We start from the raw sequence: 22,679 nt of genomic DNA on the forward strand, positions 1-22,679 counted from the left end.
TCTTTCTTCATTTAATAAAGGCAAAAATTTGTGTTTAATTCAGTATTCGGAGGACCGATTTTAACATTATGCATATTTACAGGTAGTTACACTCCTATGCATTATGTGAAAATATAAATTCTGCCTTGAAATAATCAGATGTTATTCCATAATATTCTTAATTCTTTATTTATGAACTGCTATCACTGAAGAAGACACATAATTAATTTGGTTATTTTATCATACATAGCTTTGATCATTTATTAGTTATCATCTACCACTGATGTCTGTTATCTACAGTATTTTCATCTTTGGATTGTTTATCCAACTCTTTCTACTCTTTTTTCCAGTCTTTTTCTTCTTCTTATTTTCATTAATTATTTCCTCAAAACAATAATTCATTATATCTAAGAAAATGAGAGAAATAATGCAGCATATTGAAATAGTCAGTTATGAATTAAATACATTTCCACTAACCACAGCCTTTAACGTTTTATTTTATTGCTTTCCAATTACTTATTTTGTACATTTTTTTGCACAATTCTTGCATTGTTGTCTGTTATTGTTGCATCATTTGTGTTTGGTTTCATGTGTGTCCCCAGTCCACTGCAACTTGGACAGTCCTTCTATTGTAACCACACATACCAATGGATGTAAGTAGCACGCAATTCTGCAGTCGCACATGGTTCACATATTTATTTCAAAAGCATACCATCTCATTTTAAAAACCATCGTCCTTTTCGCACTCCATTTATGAGCCCTGACACCATACTTATCCAAATATAAGAAAATCCCCTGTATCTGAAAATGTTTCATTTCCAGTTATATTACTTAGTCATACTTATTCACAGTTAGCATTAATCCTAAGTGTTAAATAGCATCTGACCACTTCTAGCTCACATTTGCTCAATAACTACCCTGTATTGTATTCAGAAAGTACCTGTAGCAGAAGACAGCCCACTCATGTTATGCCTAGTAATGCTATCTGTACTGAGAGTGCCAGATACTTTGTAATACTTCTGATTAAATCATCCTAATTAAGTACTTTTCTTTATTAATGATCAGAAATGAGCCCTCACTTTTACTAAATTAGGAAAAGGAATTTGTCTTACAAGGTAGATAAATACAGTATTTTTGCTTGACACAGTGGCTTCCTCTTTTATAAAAATGTTTTATTTTTGATAGTTTTATAACGTGTGCAAGAATATGTGCTAAATGGAGACCATGTGGTCTGGTAAGTTGCTGAATGTGGGTCTGTGGTCTATGTAGGATTTCAGGTTCTCATGGCAGCAAATATGAAGATGGCTGTATTCTGGGTTGTTGTGTTGTGCTGTGTAGTGGGGCTACTATACTGTGTGGTGCTACAAACCAGAAGACAGCTGTCTTCTATGGCTTAAACCAGAGGTTTGAAACCAGGTAGAATCGGTGTGGATTTTTCATGCAAGTCTGTACCTGAGAGACTGACTCTTCATCATTGCCAACGTGGGGAGAGGTTGAACAGACATTAATCATAACCCTAAGAACAAAATTCGTGATGTAAGGATAGGGTTGGTCCAAACTGATAAAATTTAAAAACAGGTTATACATGCACCAATATGGAAGCAGAAAGGATTTTTATGTCCATATCCTTTTTGAGACCAAGGCAATGAAATTTTAAGATGAAATCGCTGGGTTTGAAATGTGAAAAAATGTCACGGTATGCAAACTCTGTGCTGCAAGCTCATTCATTTCATTCTCAGGGCCACAGTTTTCTTTCCTGTTATCAGTCCTCCATTGGCTCTACTAAGTCTCAAACTCTTAAGGGGTCTGAAGTGCCAGTATCTTGCTGCTAGTTGAGAATTATGACAACTCATATACCCTGACAATGGAATAACATTGTTTAGATCAAGGCTTTTAGGAATTCTGTTTGGATTGACAAGTTTCTGAATGAAAAATGAAAGTATATCTGAAATATTCTAAATTATAATGTTAGAACAACACTTAAAATAAAATATCAAATATATAAAAACAAGTGTTTTTTTCCAAATTGTTTGTTTTTCTTCATTACAACTATTCTAGTGCATTAAGGCTGATCTCATATGATTTTTAGTTGATTTTAGACATACAGAGTTTAATAAACACAACTTTACTCTTCTATAGATGTTAACTTCCTGTTCACCCAATGCCATTCAGAATAACTTTATTTATTATGAATAACCATTCCATATTCTTGATTACCTATGATTACATTTTGGAATTTTTCAGGAAAAGCACCCCAGTACAATATTTTAGTACTTTTGTTAATAGTGACATGAATTTGGAGTTGGTATGTTTTGGAAATACATCTGTTAACCAATGCTTGCTATGTGTCTATATTTTGATGTAGCATTATATCCCTCATAGCCAAACTATGCTGTGTTTTTCCATGGGAATGAAGTTTCTTGTCATTAGATCTCTAATGTGGAGCATTTTGTGTTTCAGAAGCATGTTGTCAAAAGTTGTATTTCACTGTGTGTAATTATGTATTTTATTTTATTTGAAAAAAATATATTTAAAGTGTGAAAATAAATACCTGTTCTAGTTAAATTAATAGAACGCATAGTGGGTACGCATGTCTTATTCTTAAGGGAAGGCTTCGAAGTAGTTTGTACATTGTCATATATGCATATGCCCATTCATATGTTCATAATTGAGAGTAAATTATGAGAGATGTAATTTGAAAGAAATTTTGGAAGCAAGATTTCATTCTGGCATGTTTTAATAAATTATTCTGTGTACATTTGAACACTGATACTACAACAGCTCTGTTTAAAACATATACTTAGCTAATCAAGGTGTGCCACTCTTGCACAGAGAAAGTAAATGAATGAAGTAACTAAGAATGCATTGTAAGACTTGAGGTTCTCACAGCGGTGAATATGAAGATTTCTGTCTTCTGGGTTATTGCGCTGTGTAGTCTGGTCGATGTTAACCAACGTTTCAGAGGTCATACTGCCTCCGTCATCAGGGCGATGACGGAGGCAGTATGGCCTCTGAAACGTTGGTTAACATCGACCAGACTACACAGCGCAATAACCCAGAAGACAGAAATCTAAGAATGCATTGTTCTTGCTGACAGTAGTACTTTTGCTCAATCAGTACCCACAATAGTGATTTTTGGTAGAGTGTAATGGAGATGTTATTGGTTGAAGATACAATGTGACACACTCTCTTTGAATGTGCAGTGACAACACCACTCTTCACCGCAGTTGGCGCATCAAGCCGAACCTACATCGATCCCCACACATACGAAGATCCTAATCAGGCAGTCAGAGAGTTTGCTAGAGAGATAGATGCTTCATGCATAACTATTGAAGCGATCATAGGTATGGAAATACAATTTAACTCATTATGTAATTCTGTTAGCTGTATAATTTCAGTTTATGTGCGTATGATATCATGTTAGAACCATATCATCAAAGGCTCGTTTATTTATTTCATGTATCATAAGAACAGTTATAACTATTTATATACATTTTAGGTGGGGGAGAGTTTGGCGATGTGTGTCGAGGAAAGTTAAAATTGCCACCAGATGGTTGTCGAACAGAAATTGATGTTGCCATCAAGACTCTGAAACCAGGCAGCTCAGACAAAGCAAGAAATGATTTCCTTACTGAGGCATCTATCATGGGTCAATTTGAACATCCAAATGTGATATTCCTGCAGGGTGTTGTTACAAAGTCCAATCCAGTCATGATCATCACAGAATATATGGAGAATGGCTCTCTTGATACATTCCTTAGGGTAAGTGCCACTTCAAAGCTGCAATATCGCAAATTCAGTGACAGCAATCGTTTTTAGGCTGTAATTATTATTTTATCTGGATACTGAAGAAATGTAAAAGCACTACTGACTGCAATGGGGACCCATACTTAATGAGACAGCATCAGATTCTTTGTTCATCCCATGAACATGAATGAAGAAAGTGATGGGTATGCACGTTTTACCCATGGCAGGCCAGACACCCAACTACCAATTTTTGTTTGTTTTGTTAGCTTAGTTTGAAGATATATTATTGTGATGTGATGTTTCACTCCACATGCTGAACAAATGTGAACAATGCCTTTAATTAAGATTACTGTTGATTAGGCTAATGACGGCAAATTCCAAGTCATCCAGCTGGTCGGGATGCTGCGAGGCATAGCCTCAGGCATGCAATATCTGTCTGAGATGAACTACGTCCACAGGGATCTTGCAGCCCGTAATGTGCTGGTCAATGCTCAGCTTGTTTGCAAGATTGCAGACTTTGGGTTGAGTCGTGAAATAGAAAGCACTACAGAAGGGGCATACACAACAAGGGTAAGATTTTATTTTGTGTTATAATTACAAAATATATTGCTACAGCATAGCCCAGAACCTAACTTCAAATGAGTACAATGGAATGTCCATTTAAGTCTGTCTGTTTGATTCAGTTTAGAGTTTAAAGATTGAAGAAATGCATCTTCTTTCATGTAAATTTGTACACATGAATAGTTCCCCTAATAATATGGAATTTGACCCTTACTGAACTTGATAGTTTGGTCTTAATTCTGACATAATATAATTTGGACTATGGAATTCCAAGTATGCAAGGTCTTCCAGTATTTTCTAAGATTTTAAGCAAAGAAGAAAAACATTAGTTTTAAACCATATTCAGACAAGAAATATGAGATAAAAATGTCAAAGTTCACACTAAACAGAAGAATATCTTTTAACTGAAGAAACCATAGCAACCGAGCTGTAAATGGAAAAAAAACAGAGTTGATTCCATTGCATATTAAGAAGTAAGATACTGATATTACACTTTAAAATTCACCAGTTTTTTCTAATTCTGTATCTTTACAGTGAATAAGGACTAGCATATTTTAAGATATATTATGGACAAAAGTGACTATGAAACTGAAAGCAAGGTTTTTATTCAGCGTATCTGTTTCTGTGCTCCTTTAATTTCTCTGTTTGTGTTACCTTGCATAGTCTGTAGGTGGAGTAATTTGCATATACAATTTTTGTGAACAAGAGAAGTTAAAACCAAGAAAATGTCATTTTATTCCATATGCATTTTATTTTGTCATGAAAATTAATATTAATGTGAGAAGAACAGTATAGTTTCACACATTCTCTTGCAGACTCTAGTCACCATAGCAGGGTTATGTTACACAGAACCATCATGTTTTAGATTTTTGTGTGCCACATTTTGGCATGGACTGGAATATCTCTGAATTCTTTAATTTTATAACTGAACATGTTTGTGTTGCAGTAATGCTCTGTGTTTGTATTATCGTGCTAATCAGTTCAGCTACCCAGCTCTCCTGACTGATATGTGTCATGGTTTTCCCTAGCTTCTCCACATAAATGCTGCAGTAGTACCATTTAGCCACATATTGTAATTTATTCCAGATCCTTTTCCACTCTGTGTTCATGGTCTGGTCACCAGTCATGATCCCATTACCATTTTTTCTTTTTGACTCTTTTGAAACTATGCATTTTAAAAGATGTCATTAACTAACCCATTTTCTAATTACATAATGAAGTTTTTTTATTTTCTGCATGCTAACTGTGGTTCTGTTGCTTGTAGTACACGTTATTTAGTTCATTATGCATATTTTTGTTCAAGGGGGGCAAGATTCCTGTGAGATGGACTGCACCTGAAGCCATAGCATTTCGAAAATTCACGTCTGCCTCCGATGTATGGAGTTTTGGTATTGTATGTTGGGAGGTGATGTCATATGGCGAGAGGCCATATTGGAACTGGTCAAACCAGGATGTCATCAAGAGTATAGAGAAGGGCTACAGGTATTACAGTGTTTTTTGTGCCCATAGCTGATATATTGCTGTATTTTGCCTAAATGCTTTGCACACCTGAATATAACATACCTAAATTTTAAGAAATTTCACCAAAGACAAACTTTACTTTTACATATTTTACAAAATGTATTGAACATTTTGTAATTACAATAAATAGCTATTGACATAATAAATTTTTTCATATAGATTCTTAATGTTTTTGCACTATTTTTGCTCTCAAATAATGTACAGATAATTTCTTCAATGTTGAGACCATATCAGTAAGTTGAAGGATATATTTCATACTTTCTTATCACAGTTATATTTTTAATCTTTGTTGCAACTCAGAGGAAAACAAAACAAAAAATATTGCTAGTTACAGCATCTATTAACATACCTAACAGATGCGTGTTTGAGTATAAAGCAGTCGGGGGGGGGGGGGGGACATTTGATTTACCATTTTCTCTGTTAACAGTTCCCTGTCCATCGCCAGTGGTTGGTAGACAGCTTGTTTTGTTACACATTAATAGCAGAGAAAAAAATCTATCATGGGAGTTCCAGTAAATGCTTATAACTTGAAATTTTGAGGGTCCTGAGTTGGTGGAGGAATAAAAGTTAATCAGCCATATGTCCGTACAAAAGTGATTAATATGAAATAAATTTTAGTTGGTAATATTCTGTTACTGACTAGCAAGTATACTTCCTAAGGTGGGTTGTAGCACTGTGTAGTCTGGTTCAAGTTTACCAATGTTTCAGAGGTCCTTGCTGCCTTCATTCATCTAATGATGGAGGCAGCAGGGACCTCTGAAAAGCTGGCAAACTTGTATCAGACTGCACAGTGCTACAACCCAGAAGACAGCCATTTTAGGACTCTGCTGTGAGAATCTCAAATCCTACTTAGGTGTACTTCCTCTTTGATTCATGGGAAGAATTTAAATAAAGCATTAAACTTCGCTATCTAGAAATTGCGGTGTTTAAAGCATGAACATTTGATCTTGTTTATGCTTTTCGATGGAATTGTTTTAGCACATTGATAATGGTAACACACTATTTTGCCACTATATACCAAATTTTCTTCTTATTGGGAAATATTTTCTAGTAAATATTTCTCTGTGTTCATCCTCAGCAGTAGAACTAACCAGACAAAATTAAAGACACCAATTTAATCTTGATTTTTCTCCCTTCAGTTATGGCATTGTTCTGTGGCAGTACTAAATGACCATTACCAAGGCTTGTTTGTTGGGATTAAACATAATGTGGGGAGGAAAAGGTATCAGTTGTACTTTCAATACATGTAACAAGAGGAGGATATAAAACGTGAAACAAGCTCTATCAAAGATGCGTGTTTAATATGCTTTTCTGAATACAATTTTTTGTAGGTTACCAGCACCAATGGACTGCCCAGAAGCCATCTACCAATTAATGCTGGATTGTTGGCAGAAAGAAAGAACTCATAGGCCAACATTTGCCTCCATTGTTAAAACACTTGACAAACTCATTCGATGCCCTGACACCTTGAGGAAAATAGCACAGAACAGGTAAAAGATAAATACAATTTTCGGTCAAGCCAATTGATATGTAAAATATGATATCAAAAGCATCTTGAAATTGAATGAGTCAGTTTGTGAATTCATACTTTTCACTTTTATTTGTTGCGTTATGATATTTTCCGTAGTTCTGAAGTTGTTCTGAATGTGAATAGTTGAAACTGCAGTATCTATATGGAGTCTGTGTTCTACAGCACATTGCTTTAATGGTTAATTAGTATTATAGAAGATGTAATTGTAAGTATCCTCTAGTATCTACTATTTTAATTATACTCAAAATCCAAATTATCCTGTTTCTTAAAATATGAGTGCACAGTAATATGAATTATGTTAGTCAGTTTTTATAGTTGTGTTTTTCTTCAGTCATACAAATTCCAGCTAATACCACAGGGTTACATAGAATGAATTTAGAATCTGACTCATTGAGACCATCAGTATGGACATTATTCTTATTTGTTAGTGCTCTTAGTGGAATAAGAGTTCATTTTTGATTATTGAAAATACTATAAGATGATGTTCAGATTACTTTGGCTTCTACAATTCTGTTAAATATTTTCTGGATTTAGTAGCTGCTTGACAACTCTGGGCTGAAAATTGGTTTGTCCTGTCAACTGTTTAATGTTTATGTATATATGTTTGAATGAGCATCGTTTGAGGTATATACTTTATGGCATACTGTATGGTTTTATGACATGATTTGTGCTTTGTTTTGGTGTAGTGCTTAGATGTTGGATATTTTCCATAAAATTAAAGAAACTGCTGTAGAATTTTCCCTTCTTTTATGATTTGGGACTTTGATTTTTGTATGAGCTTTTGACAACTGTGGTATCTCATCGTATTACGGGTTTTATTGCATTCTTTTTAGGATTCAAAAGAACAAAATTCCTTTTTATTTACCTGTTTGTCCTTTGTTACAACTGGTGACTCCAATTTTATCAGGTATAAACGGATGTTTCTTTGTAACTTCAGCTTATCATGCAATTTAAACCCCCTTCATTTTGGTACTTTTTCCCTAACTTTTTGCCACAGAAAATGAAATGGTAGCCATGTTAACTTATGAGATGGGAGCAACAGCAGTACATTCATTGCAGGTTTCAACAAAATGTCTGACACTAAGGTTAAGCAAGGGAATATTTTAATACAAGATAGCTGGATTGCACATTTTTCTGCAAATCGTTCCTTTCTTATAAGATATTGTGTATATTTCATAGGTTAAAGTACAAAATTTTCAGCATTGAAAATTAGATTATATGTTATATGCAACTTGTACATAATGTCAAAACATTGTACAGACTTATTATGTCAAGAGAGACACTCTTTGTGTGATATATTTATTTTTGGGGTTGAGTGGGTGCACATGTTTTTTTTTGTTTCGTTTTTTCCCCCTCAATAAATATATGGAAATAAAACTCAAAGGGATACTTGTATAAAATCATAAATCTCCATTCTGTGTTTCAACATTTCTTTCAACTGTGGGAAATTTCTATTATCAGTTTTTTTCATTTTATGGACATCATTAAAAATACTGTGGCTACAGAAAAGAGGACTTTTATACAGCATGTTCACAGGGCTGTGTAAAGGAACATTGTTAAGGTAATTTTGTATGTATGGCAGTGCTCATTTAGTTTGGATTATTCAGCATTAAACCTGCCAAATATTCTGTTACTGGATTCATTTATGGTTGGTTATAGGACACTTGCATACTGTAGTATGCCTTTCTCTGTTTCTCTGGAACTTGCATATTTTTAGAACCTTATTTGTGTCCTAACAGCAATTCCTACGGTTAATTACAGTACACTCTTGATTATCCAAATTAATGGAGTGAATATTAAACACAGATAATTAAGAATTATTTTATTTTCAGTGTATTATGTTGTATCAAAAATTACTTATGCTTGTGTTAAACCATAACTGTGCATTTGCATTAGTAGTGTAGCCCAGTCATAGGAAAGGTTCACCCTTCACCTCTGTCTGATGTGGCACATCCCCCAACAAGCTACAGAATGTGAAAGTAGAATACATAACATTAGAGGTGGGAGAGGATTGAATGCTTGGTGTAAAATTATGTGCAATTTTATCAACCTTCAGTAAATTCAACAAATGAAATTTAAAAAGAAAATGTACATCTGATCTGCAAACTGAATAAACTTCACATGGGCAATCAGAAATATATTGTATTGCAAATAGTAATATAATTCTGTATGTTCTATTGACCAATAGTATATCATTCTTCTGTGCATAATAGTAACATAAAACTGTTTCCCTATTTATAGTAACATTTATTACCTATGAATGCCTCAAAATTTTATTTTTAAATCCACTGATAATGAATAGTTTCACAATTTTTCATAATTTCTTTAGCACACTGCGGCAAGTTTTGGACATTTGCGAATAACCAACCATTAAGGATGAAAACATGCACATTAACATCGACAACACTGAACTTTATATTTACTTTCTCAGATAAATGAGGTAGGTTTGTGCTTGTTTAATATCCAGCTTTTACAAGTGCGCAGTGCACCTCTGATGCATGGAGGAAGTTGTCACAGATCTGTGGACATGTCAAAGGTAAACTGCAGCATGTAGCTTGAACATTGAAATTTTCTTAAAGTTTGCAGGTTTGCTTTGGTAGTTTAATTTACTGCTTAATTTTGGTCAGTTTAATTAATGTGGGGGTGCATCTCTGTTTCTGTCTCCCTTGATTGCCGGGGCTGTGGTTGCAGGCGCCCACCATCCCATAACCCTTATTACGTACCCGCAGCCATTCGGACACCTCAATGGGTCGTGTTTAACCAACTGCCGCCTGGGGTAGAGTAAACAATATGCTTTGGTGATTGGTTGATGGGTTCATTGGTGAAAACATTCCAAGAAAGAATGCCAGGTAGGGAATACACCCTCATGTGACCCCTTCATTTTCACATTGTGTGTGGATCAGGAGGAAGCACGTTGACTGTTTCAAGAAAAAGGACTAAAATTTACAATATGTTTTAGGATCTGACTGTTCACCTCCATACCTCTTAGTTATAAATAAATATGTGTGACACAGCAGATCCAAATTTAAATATAATTTATTGTTCACTTAAAACCCACATTCTCCTTTAGATAAAAACTTATTATTGTTTTACAAATAAACCTGAAAGTAAACTTTTATTTCTTCTTAGAGTAATATAGTTGGTTAATCCTTATTTTGTGGATGAGGTAAACTGCCAGCCTGCTTCTTGCTGCAAATCAACTATCATTATATTGTAGGAAATGTTTCATTGTGTTGCATTTTGGTGATGTGGTTGTTGTGTACGTTGACTAAGTAAAAACCATTATCATGACCATGTTTTGTATTCTTGCTCATGAATTAACAAGGAGTGGCACAGTATCAAGAGATACAAATGATTTTGGTTTAGAATATGCCAGCTGTAATGTACAAGAAATTCAGGAGGGGTTGGAATTGAATGGGACATGTCAGCTTCTGGTCTGTGTTGATTTTATTAATTAGGGTAGAAACATGAATACCATAAGGAAACTCGCTGAATCTCAATTAGATGCTAGTGAGGAGACTGACTTTAAAAGTAAATGCAGAGTAAACTGAATACATATTATTCATGTCTTGTCATCAGGAACCAAGGAAAAATAATATAAGAATAGGCAACAAATCCTAAAAAAAATATGACATTTGAAGTTCTTTGGTAAAGTGTAACAGATAAAAATTACATTCACGCTGAAGTGAACAGCCGATTAAGTTGAGGGAATGCTTACTAACACTCAGTTCAGAATTTTCTGCCATTCTACCTGTTGGCTAAAACAGCAAAGATTGATATATACCAACCTATATTTGTATATTTTATTTTGTATGGGTGTGAAATTCAGTATTTTGCCCTAAGAGGAACACATAGAGGGTTTTAAGAACAGAGTGCTGAAGCTTCATATTTGTACTCATCAGATATCTGTAGGTGATCAAATGAAGGAAGATGAGAAGAATGGGGCACAGAAGAGATGGGAAGTACTTGAAGGGAAGAGACCAGTTGAAAGACATAGGCATACATCAGAGGATATAATAAAATGGATCTTAATAGAGTCTGAGATGTGTTTGGGATTTATATAGTTCAGAAGATAGAAGTCATGACCTCTTGTGAACACAGTAATACACCTTTGGGTTCAAAAAATTGGGGGGGGGGGGCTTGACTAGGTGAGCAATTCTTCTCAAGAATAATTCTGTTCCAAATAGGAAACTGTAAATATTAAACACTTCTTGCTTTACCAATTTTTTTATTGCAATGGAGAGGGCTGTGAAAGTTCTTTCCCCAATTCAAGTCTGTATTTTATTGCATATATAATAGTTTTGTAACACAGGACATTTTACACTGAAGTGTTGTTAGCCTCATGCCCAACTCTCAAGCTTGATGTCCACCCTTGTCAGTTGTTTGCGACTATTTAATGAATGTATTAGCATCTACCCTTCCTATCATGATGCTGTAAGAGGTTTCAATGTGCTGGGCTTGGGAAGTGTCTTGTAAAATGATCTTGCAAATCCAAGAGGTAGAAGTATATCATTATAAGGATCTTGGAGAAATGGGTTATGAGAATGAGAGGTGAATGAAATTGGCTTAGAATCATGTCCAGTTGCAGATATTGGTATTCATGGTTTTGAATCATGTTTCTACTGGCATAGGGTTAGTATCACAACTCCCAGCTGCCATAAATATTGACAAACCAGCATACAGCACAAGTACCACAAGTGCTGGTAAAACAGGTGGCTCAGGCAGGGTACTAAGTCAGTCTCTTCTAGTGGGCTTAAATGTTATTGAAAAGGTTGAATTTATTTATAGTGTAAATATATCGGGTGCTACTGAAAAGAGTCTATGAACTATTTAAATTGCAAGTTATACTAATTTAGCAGCATGAATAACAGCTGGTTACTGAGCAAAGAACAGACACCAAGTGTTGAATGTGTAGGTCATTTTTCAGACTGATGACCTACATGCAACTTACTAAATGAGCAAAACAAAAGCGGGGCATAACCACTTCAACATTTACAGGTTTGCTGACATTGCTTTATTGTACTGCATGGTGCAAGAAGTTGCTTATCTTTGTGTGCTCATGATTGTGGCTTATCAATTTTAGGTGCTCACTTGTTTCTGGCTATAGAAGTTTTTGTTCTAAAAGGTCGTGTTTTTTTCTTTTGGTGTTCTGTGTCTAAAAAAATTGAACTTCTTTATCTAACCATGAAGGTCTGCCAGGGCCTATCATATGAATATTTTATTTATTGAGTAACATTACAAACTATATTTCTGTGTGTGTGATAGATTACAGCAGTGGAATGTAAACTGATGAGTGGGCTACTGGCCTTTTGATTTTTTTGTTTTAGTGTTTAGCGTATGTAGTCTTATGTAAATATTTGATGAATCTGTCTTTCTCACAGTTATGGTTATATTTCTTAAAATTACACTTTCTTAAGTCATTAAAAACCTGATTCTAACAACAGTGACCAGTGTATGCAAATAATAGAGTTGGTCATGCAGTTTCCTGAATATTATTTAAATAATACTGGTAAATACCAATACATGTAATAACCATCTTTTGAGTGGGATTTTAAGTTTTGTTGCAACTAAAGTCCTGACATTCTGTCACTTAACAAACCATTGTTCTCTGTCTTGATACCATCAGAAATGAACCTATAATATCGTATGAACATGAACTGATATATAGTTATGTAGTAATTTATCAAACTAATGTTTATGTAGGGAAGTAATTACATTAAAATTATTGCAAAACTCTTCAGTGTCCATATGTGGTCCATGGAATACACTTTTTTATGACCCTTGTCTAGAGTAAATTAAATCCAAGATGAGTGTACTTGCTGTTTGTTAACTTGATAAGCCTTTGGTTTATCATTGGAAAAATAAAATAAAACCAATTTTAAGTTATATTTTATTGTCTTTGTTAAAAATATAGCAGTGTGAGGCAGGAATCATACTGCTAAGCTCTGTATTGGTGTATTCTTACTTCTGGACACAAACTATCACATATGGCAATGCCAACACTTATATTTCGTAACTGGATGAAAAGAGTTTAAAAATTAATTAATGTGAAGTAGCTGTTCTCTGTTATCTGTTAAGATTGTTCCTAATAATATTCTGTCAGTTTCCATTATAAAAGAATGAAATACTAAGAAGATGATTATGTTGTTTCTCTGGATTCTGACATCATTTAAACTCTGAAGACAGAGAGCATGTTTCTCTGAAACATTAATATCTACCTACGCAGCATCAAAACATAGGAGATTGACATTATAATCCTCAGATATTGTGAATTATTGTGACCACAAGAGTCCTCTGTAGTATTTCAGTGTCTGAAAACTAATTTAAAGATACCTTTAAGAATATACTGTCACTGAGTTTTTAACTTTATGGCACAAGAAATGGTCTTCAAAAGAGTTATGATTTAGGGAAGTACACTGTTAAGGTGTTTTGCATTTCGGCATGAACATAAGTTTCTTAAGATGAAAACATCACTTATAACAATTTTCCTCAATTAATGGTTTAATATTGCATCAATATATTTGTGTCATTGTTGGACATGAGATCAAATTGAAATTATGATCTAGAAATCTGATCTGTCATTATTTCATCCTATTCCACTGAAACAATACCATAAAAATATGCAATTTTATTAACTATATTTACACGTAATTATTAAACTAATATTGGCTTATTCTTTTAATCAGGACTGGCAACCCATTAGCACCAGATGCCCCAGATATGACTCAATTCAATTCAGTGGAAGAGTGGCTCAACTCTATCAAGATGGCACGCTACCTTGAAAACTTTGAGCGTGCAGGAATTACGTCCATGGATGCTGTAGTGAGAGTTACAGTGAAAGAGCTTACTGCACTTGGTATCACACTTGTAGGTCATCAGAAAAAGATAATGAACAGTGTGCAAGCGATGAGAGCACAAATCACAGCTAATCTCTCAGAAGGGTTTCTGGTTTAACCTTGGCTAATCTTGTGTTAGTGTTTTTCCTGTTTATTTAGTGGACAGACTGAACTGTTAACTAAGGCAAATATGTGGACATCTAAATGTGATATTTGGCTTAGAGCATATATCAAATTTTTTAAACACAAATGCCATGTCAGAAAGTAACTGCAGATCCTTGGTTTAAGTGTAAGCTATTTTCTACTGGCTGGTAAGAAGGTCTTTTTTCATGTCCCTCCATATATAAGATATGCACAGGCAGTGTTTAAACATGGTGAGTGCGATATTAAAGAAGCTTCACTGGTGTTGGAAAAAATGGGTTTGGTTTGCCAGCCAGCAGACTTTACGGCAGTTTTGACTGCATGCCTTTACTTTCGGTAGCTGTGAAAAATCACACAAATTGAAATATATTCCATTGGGAGAGATTTGTGAATTTGTCTTTGAAATGTGAATCATCTCAGGTGTGAAGCAATGACATGTCTCATACCAAAGGGGCAGAAAGAAATCTGTGTTATCCGATTTAAACTAGGAGCCTGATAAACAGAAGAAACAAACTGATGTACTGTGCCCTGTGAGTTGCCCATTCTTGGAAAACTCATTATTAGTGTGTTGTGTTTTTGTGTCAGTGCCATGAGAGTGAAAAAAGACTGTGAAAGAAATATTTCAATAAAATTCTATGAATAGTTTCCTCTCTCACCGTGTTATATATTTCATTTTTGTGTAGAAAATCTCTGCATTGGTGAAAAAATCAAATGCTACAGTTTCAAGACTATTGAATCAAAGCAATATTGTGGGTGTGGATGCAAGATGTGAAAAAGCTTCAAGATCTGTTTTGTAAGTGCGTCTGTGGGTGTATACCATTCATTACTGACATAACCAAGTAACTTCAGAAATATATGTAACCTACTTTATTCTGTGCTGATAGTGTCAGCAGTTTATACTACATAATGGTGAACCTTAATGGGGCTGATTTGAAAAAAGAGCCATTCCTTATACATAGATGGTACCCTTTCCTGTAATCATTTGAAAGGACCTATGCTGAATGATGAAACAGTTTATTAGATATCTTTAAACATGTCTTGGTTTTACAAGAGAGAAACATAAACACAGAGTGTTCATAAAGTAAAGGCACAGTAGAATGAATATACAAACAGAGAAGAATATATTATTTTACTGTTAATTTGACCTTTATGAACATCCTATACACTTATTAGTAGTTAATTTGTATATTACTTCATCTCTGATAAACATCTTTGTTCAATTATTATATGAATATTACATTTTATTTTGTAAGAAATCCTATTTTAACATGGGTCTCATGATACTGCCAACTCATAAATGTGTTTCCTCAGAATGTATCTATGCCTCTGTGCCAAGATATTGGTTAGATACGGCTCTGAAAACATCCTGGATTATGTCTTATTTTTATATGTGTGTGTTCATCAAAGAGTCCAGATATTAAAACAATAAAACGTCCATTTTTATTCCTATGGTATGGAAAGGGTTTTGCAAATGGAATTTCACAAACAGCAGGCTTCTAATGGTTAATTGCAAACTACTGAAGTTGTTATATTTTTGCCTATTGCCAGGAAACCCATATAGACCTCCTTCAATAAATTGATGTATTTAATTCAGAATTACAAGATATGTTTTTCTTCTCCAGCATCCTCTGATTGTTGTGAAAACTAACAGACAATATTAATCTGACAACCCACAGGAACATTTTTTCTGGATCATGATTTAAGGGCATGTCTCTGTTTTCCTGATAGCTCAGTATAGTGACTAGCTATGGACTGGACGACTGGGGTTCGATCTCCGACGGCAGAGAATTTTTTTCTCTGGCCTCTCCGTCTAGACCATTTCTGGGGCTCACCTATCCTCCTATCCAATGGGTACCAGGGTCCTTTCCTGGGGGTTAAGGGTGGCCGGGGCGTGATGCTGACCACTCCCCCCCCCATCTAGTGCCATGGTCAAGAATGAGTAGAACCTGTACCTCCACTTCCCCCCAAACAACCTACATGGCATGTAGCAGGACAGCTTTACTTTTGCTTTGTCTGTGTTTCCAAGATTTTTGACATTACTGTCAGTGCCATTCCATAATTCTTGACAATCCATCAGTAGCCGTGGTGTATAGGTAATTGTTTGCAAAAATATGGTATTAAAATTCCCGTTTTTATACATTCAAATCAGTCATCCAACTGTTGTGTATGATTAAATAATGCATTGCATAATTATATAGAGATATTCCAGTTTGTTTTCCAAGTCATTGATGCTTTTAAAATGAAGAAAAATATCTTCAAAACATATCATTGTAACCTCCTGTTTCTTCAGTAATTGTTTATAAAAATAAAGAAAAACAGATGGAAATATGCCTGCATTTCTGTCCCACATTTAAAGATTCATATATTATTGGCAGTGAATTAGCTTCATAATCTGGATATTGCATTATTATTTATTTTACAGGAACTAGACAGGTTCTGTCCTTCACATGGTGTGTTGTGTGGTCTGTAGTCTGGATTGTGACTGTAAATATGAAGGTCATAATGGCAGCTGAAATTGGTAACAGTGAACATTATTCAGAACACTTGTAACTGATCTGAGACATTATGTGTCGATCAAGACTATTTAATCTTTGTCGGCAGTGTGTCATGGCCCATGCACTGTCCACTTTGCTGTGCTTCACAGTAGCATACTGCTTAAGTGTGAACCCCAGAGTTGGAGTCCATCTGGCAGCCCCTTCGTGTGGGTGTGTAAATTCCCCAGTCCCACAGAATAAAAGATAACCTGAATTAAAGAATTGCCTGTAGGAAAATAATTATCCATTCGCAAATTGCATTGCTTTTCTTTTCTTATTACATATTTCAGTGAAACTGTTGTCTCTACAGCAATATGAGAAACTATTGCAGTTTTTATCCAGACTTCATGGATATAAATTGCATTGTTTCAAAATGTCTGTAACATTTGTCTAGTAACATCATGTAAGTACTTTTTTTGGACATTGCCATTGTGTGTATAAAATGGTACATATTAAGAAGGATTATTTTGTAGTAGGATTTGAGGTTGTCGTGGTGGTGGGTCTGAAGACGGCCATCTTGAGGCTTAATGTCTTCAGATAAGAGAAAAGACAATCTTTGCAACATAATACCAGTATATATTTTTATCCAGACAGAGGGCAGTATACAAGGAAAGTACTGTCATTACAGTTATATTGTTGCATTGTCAGGGTTGCAGAGTTATAGAAATACCATCAGATAATATCAATATATTGTTTTGTTTATACCCAGGCAAGTGATATTCAGCCACTATTGCTTATTAACAAAAAAAGTCATTATGTATGAACAGACTTGATACCAAAAAATTTGGAAAACCCAAAAAGTGGAATCGTTAATCTCATGAGAGGAAAATGGTAATGCCAGAAATATGTATGTCACAAGTTATGACCAATATGTTTTACATCCACATACAGTTTGGAGTGGGAGTCGTAACATACGGATGGCCATCACCTGGTTTCAGTAATCCGTTCTTAAAGAGAGATGAACAATATGTTAATTAAGAATTCGTCTGTGAATAGTTACTGTGCAACATCTTGTGGAGCTAATATTGTATAAAATGGACAAAGAGGCAATAATTCTGGTTAATGGTGGGATAAGAAGATTGCAAGATTTGTGCAGAAATGTTCTTAATGTTTGTGTGTGAATATCTGAGTGTCTTTATTTTCTATTTGTGTATTCAGTCGAATGGATGCATTAGTTTTTAGACTGAAGAAAAGATTTTCTTTTGCCTAGTAACAACTAAATGCAATGAAAATGTTACAAAAACAAGAATGTTTTATAAATTCTGTGACTAAATTGCAATTATTTTCATGTCACATTACATAGTCCTATCTTACCAAACTATTTCTGTGTTTCTGTTGTTAATGATAATTGGGCACTTACATTGCCATTAGTCTAGTAGTCTAGCAACCAAGATGGATAGCTTGGGGGGAGGGGGGGCAAGTATTGGTAGATGTGAACAGTCAATACTGTTATACTTTGGCTGTATTCAACTGTTCTACTTGTAATATTTCATATGCAGGAGGTACAGGAATTTGAATTGTGTGTGATAAAAAAAAGACCTCATGATACATGGTGTTTAAGCTACCTACCACCTTGATCAAGCAATTATTTACATTGGAGGCAATTTATAATCATTCTAATTATGATCTGACAACTTACAAGCTGATGGCTGTGATAAATTTCATTGTTCTTGAACATGTGTTTTTAAAGTAGCATTTCCAGAAAACACTGAAATTCAGGCAGTGTTAATATTCTGTCTATAAAAATCCATTGACTTGATTTTAAATTTCTTGCCCTCGTAATGTTCCAATGGGAAAATTCCTCTGCACTAATGTCAAGCAAATTATTTAGGTCTATCGGCCAGTAACCATTTATAATTTAATAATAATTAATGAGTTGAATGTAAAAGAACTGGCTACTAGAAATTTTTTTGTCATAATAAACTAACCATTTTCTTATTAAGTGAATTATGAATTTGATGTATGAAATATGAAGTGAGAAACTGTTTCTGGTATTAAAATGTATTGATTTTAAGAATTTAGTATCACAACAAATTCCAGACAAAAAATATTTAAAAAAAATGAGCACATCACTGTTCGTTTATACATACATGATTTTTAGTAACATTTTGTATCTCAGGATAAAACAGTAGTGACATATCATGAATCTTAACTTTGCAACCAATGAACAAAAATTGCTTTGTGATCAAAAAGTTAATTGAATATGTGGACAGATTGATTATAACAACCCAAAAAGAAATATAAGAAGAACAGGGAAAGCAGTAAGTATATCATATGACTGTGCCCTGCACGCTTCTTTTTGTCGCTGTGCTATCATACGAAACATTGCAATGGTGGGAATACCTTTTTTTGTTGCCACAGAGGGCTATGGATTAATGTAAGTGCCCAATAAAAGTGGAAATTTCTCAAAAATAAATTTCATCAACAATATTCTGGCCAAGTATACCACTTTGATTTTTATATAGCATTTGATGTTATTTCATTTTTTCTGGAGATTGATATATTGGTCCCCATTTTAAACAGATATTTATACGACTACTACTATATTTTCAAGCAAGGTGACACACCATTGTAACAAGCGTTTTATGTTTCTTTTGCTGTTGGTGAGTGTTAAATATTGGAATAGTGGAAATTAGTTCAGAAAGCTTGAGATATATTATGGTTTTAGTATAAAACAATATAAATGGCATTAAGTGACTAATATTTTTTGTCACAAAGGTTTCAAGAATTTCTTAAGAAGTCACCATTGATATCAGTGAAACAAGAATCAACTTCCAATAAATTATTTGAAAGCAGTTGATACACATCAGTGCACAAAGTGATACTGATAATTTCTTGAATCACCTTTCTGTGGTATTGGTCTTGGCTTCTGGGCCTGAGGTATGTTCATTGCTTAGATGTATCATACAGTTCATCCATCACTTATGAATAAATTTGTGACTGGCTAGCTTTCATTTCAGGAAATTACCCAGTCACAGGCTAAATCTTCCTTCACACAATCCACAGATAATTCAAGACACTTTTGAGATGCTACGAGTACATTTAAGCAACTGATATCAACTTAAACCCAAAGGTGTATAATAAACAGCAAAAAGAACCTGCAATCAAGAACACCTAAACATTTCAAAACATATTTTTGAATCTTGGTTAAAGGTGTCAACCATTTGTCTGCGAAGTGTTCTGTATGGTTCTGGGGCTTATCATTTCCATAATCATCACCATCCATGCATGTTTCCATTGCTGCACCCACATTCATTCTTTTCTCTTGTTTTTGTATTCTGACTATTCTTTATCTCTCTATATCATGTTTCACCTGACCATGTAATTTCATTTTAGACCACCGTACTGTGTGTAAATCTGTCCTTGATATTATATTGCTCTTAAATTTAGATAAATGGCGAGATAACTCCAATCTTAATTTCAGCAATATTTCTTGTAAAGGTGTGCTTATTCTTAGGTCCATTCTTCTGTTTGTTCCAATTATACTGTTCAGTAATATTCCAGCAGTCTGTTAACCCATTGTATTTTGATGTTGCACGATATCTGTCCATTCAGGTGGTGATTACTATTTTAATGGCTGTGAAACATCACTGGATAAAGGGCGAAACAGTTTATTTACTGAAGAACAGATATACTTTATCTAGAAAGAAATGTTTTGATAAACTTTTGGAATTTATTTGGATGTTTTAAGTTGATTTGGAGTGGGTGTTTTAGAAGACAAAATCAAATAGTATTGACTTGGGTTGTGTTCGTTGTGCACTGTGACTGTGTCTTCATGCCGTGGCAGTGATACTAAATGTATATTTTCCATTTTTCTTATATTCTCTACTTCCATGATATAGCTTATTTAATAAAATATCTCCTTCTTCTATGGCTCTCCGTTCCGTATTCGGTCCATGGCCTTCTCAATTCTCCTCTTCCATTCGGTCCTCTGTTAGGTCCGTCTGTCCGAGGCTTTGATTGAGGTTTCAAAACATCTTCCTTTTTACGGTGCAAGGTTGTTAGCCTTGCGACCAACCCCCAACCTGGAGGACCATTCACCATTACTAATTCTTTTTATCTCATCTTGCATTGAGGCTAGTAAACCTCTTGAGAATGATACTGAGTTTCATTTTGAAGAACCACTTTTTATATTATGCCTAGTGTTTTATGGGAAACACATTTTGGAAACTCTTTTATTATTTACTGCTGCATATATCTAAAGCATTCTGGACTAGAGAAAGAAGCAGGTAGAAAGACACTGTACTTCCAAGATGCCAAATCAGCTAATATTACACCAATGCAAAGGGCAAAAATAATTATATTATTAAAGTGGAGAATGTTGACAAATCCAGCTCTGTATATTTCTAAAGTTGTGAGAAATGACGGCCGCCAGCATCAGAACTAATTGTCGTACTCTTACTGTGGTTAGCCGGATTTCAAATGATAGCAAGATCAGTTTCCAGTGAAAGGAGTTTCACATTGTATTCTTGTTTCATATTTCTTTATACAAATATTGGAAAATCCATTACAGTTATTAAAGGACGTTTCTTTAATACGGGAATATAATCCTGCCGTGTTTTGTTGTGTAGTTTCGTAAAACACGACCATACATTCTATTGAATACAGTTTGATTTCTTTTAAATTTTGAAGCTCTTCCTGCAGCTTAAAAATAAAAGTATTGTACAAATGACAGTATTTATTTATAAGATGTACCATGCCGCAGATGTATATAATATGCCTTGATTATTAAGTAAAATAACGAAAGCAATAATATAAATGAATGATGTGGAATGATTGTTAACAATCTGTTAAATGTTTATTGCTCCGTTGGCATTTATGCAGTGTCTGTGCAGTCAGTGTGAGACATAAATAAATGTGGTGTCGGTGTTTACATAATTGTGACTAATCTTTGAAAAATGATGTTTCTCTTTTAATGTAGATTTTCATTTACTAACTTGTTTTTGAAATTTCCTTTCATTGGGTACTGTACTTGCTCACTGTGTGATTGATATGGCTGCACCAAGAACATTCTCACCCCGTGATAGGTATTCTACAGCAGTGGTATTCAACCTTTTTTTGTTCGCATACCCCCAGATATAATTTCCCTTCAACTTTCTACCCGCAAAGATGTTGGTGTATAATTCAAGTTATACATAGTATATAATCTACATCTAAAATAAATTAAATAAATTACAGTACTGATTATTCAGTGTTTATCATAAAATAATATATATATATTTTTAAATTTCACGTGCCCCCTAAGATGTCTTTGCGTACCCCAGGTTGAATATCACTGTTCTACAGGGCAGAGGTCATTTCTGATATTACTGTGCATATCGGGTTAACCTCAACTTCAGAAAGAAATTATATTCTGCTCATGCTTGATATATTTACCAAAACCTAAGTAGGACTATATTTTGCACAAAAGAAGTTCCGGTACATTACAGATTACCAGGATAAGTTCCGCTTTACGTACTTATTTAAGGAAGAGGTTGTCTGCTATGCATATCTTGCTATGCCCTGCTACTGAAGAACTAACGCAATACTAGAAAATTGAACAAAGTAATATTGTAAGTGTACTTTTTTATCGAAACAAAAAATGAATCATGTAAAATGAGAAAACATGAGAATTGAGATGAAATGTTCTCACGTTAAGGACTGATCAAGTTTAAAAGAGTGAATTTCAATTTTTTATTGTATTAATCATTAAATGTCAGCTGGTTTCATATTAAATATATATGATAAATACTGTGTATAAATATGTAAAATATTTGTAAAAAATATCAATTCAATAGCTTACAAAATGTTTGTATGTGACTTGTCAGTATTTATTTGAAATTATTCTTT

General features: G+C 34.3%; 1 protein-coding gene across 11 annotated transcripts in view; it reads left to right on the forward strand.

The window, feature by feature from the left end:
• Eph (Eph receptor tyrosine kinase) overlaps positions 1–22,649 on the forward strand; it is a 300,921-nt gene extending 278,272 nt beyond the window's left edge. For 4 of the 11 annotated variants that reach the window (XM_022079530.2, XM_022079523.2, XM_022079524.2 and 1 more), the window contains 7 exons: positions 582–632; positions 3,183–3,323; positions 3,479–3,741; positions 4,087–4,296; positions 5,591–5,769; positions 7,140–7,298; positions 14,026–22,649. In XM_022079530.2, coding sequence (XP_021935222.1) covers positions 582–632; positions 3,183–3,323; positions 3,479–3,741; positions 4,087–4,296; positions 5,591–5,769; positions 7,140–7,298; positions 14,026–14,293 — 1,271 coding nt within the window. In that variant the 3' untranslated portion in view covers positions 14,294–22,649. Of the gene's footprint in view, positions 1–581; positions 633–3,182; positions 3,324–3,478; positions 3,742–4,086; positions 4,297–5,590; positions 5,770–7,139; positions 7,299–9,668; positions 9,780–9,806; positions 9,876–10,030; positions 10,189–12,266; positions 12,337–14,025 lie in introns of those variants that run through there. The other 7 variants (XM_022079526.2, XM_022079527.2, XM_022079529.2 and 4 more) reach the window with 5 other exon arrangements.
• Positions 22,650–22,679: the final 30 nt, after the last annotated feature.

The sequence above is a fragment of the Zootermopsis nevadensis genome, unplaced genomic scaffold (genome assembly GCF_977971745.1).
Source record: "Zootermopsis nevadensis isolate Lab colony 2312 unplaced genomic scaffold, Znev_1.0 Znev_ptg000018l, whole genome shotgun sequence".
Lineage (NCBI taxonomy): Eukaryota > Metazoa > Arthropoda > Insecta > Blattodea > Termopsidae > Zootermopsis > Zootermopsis nevadensis.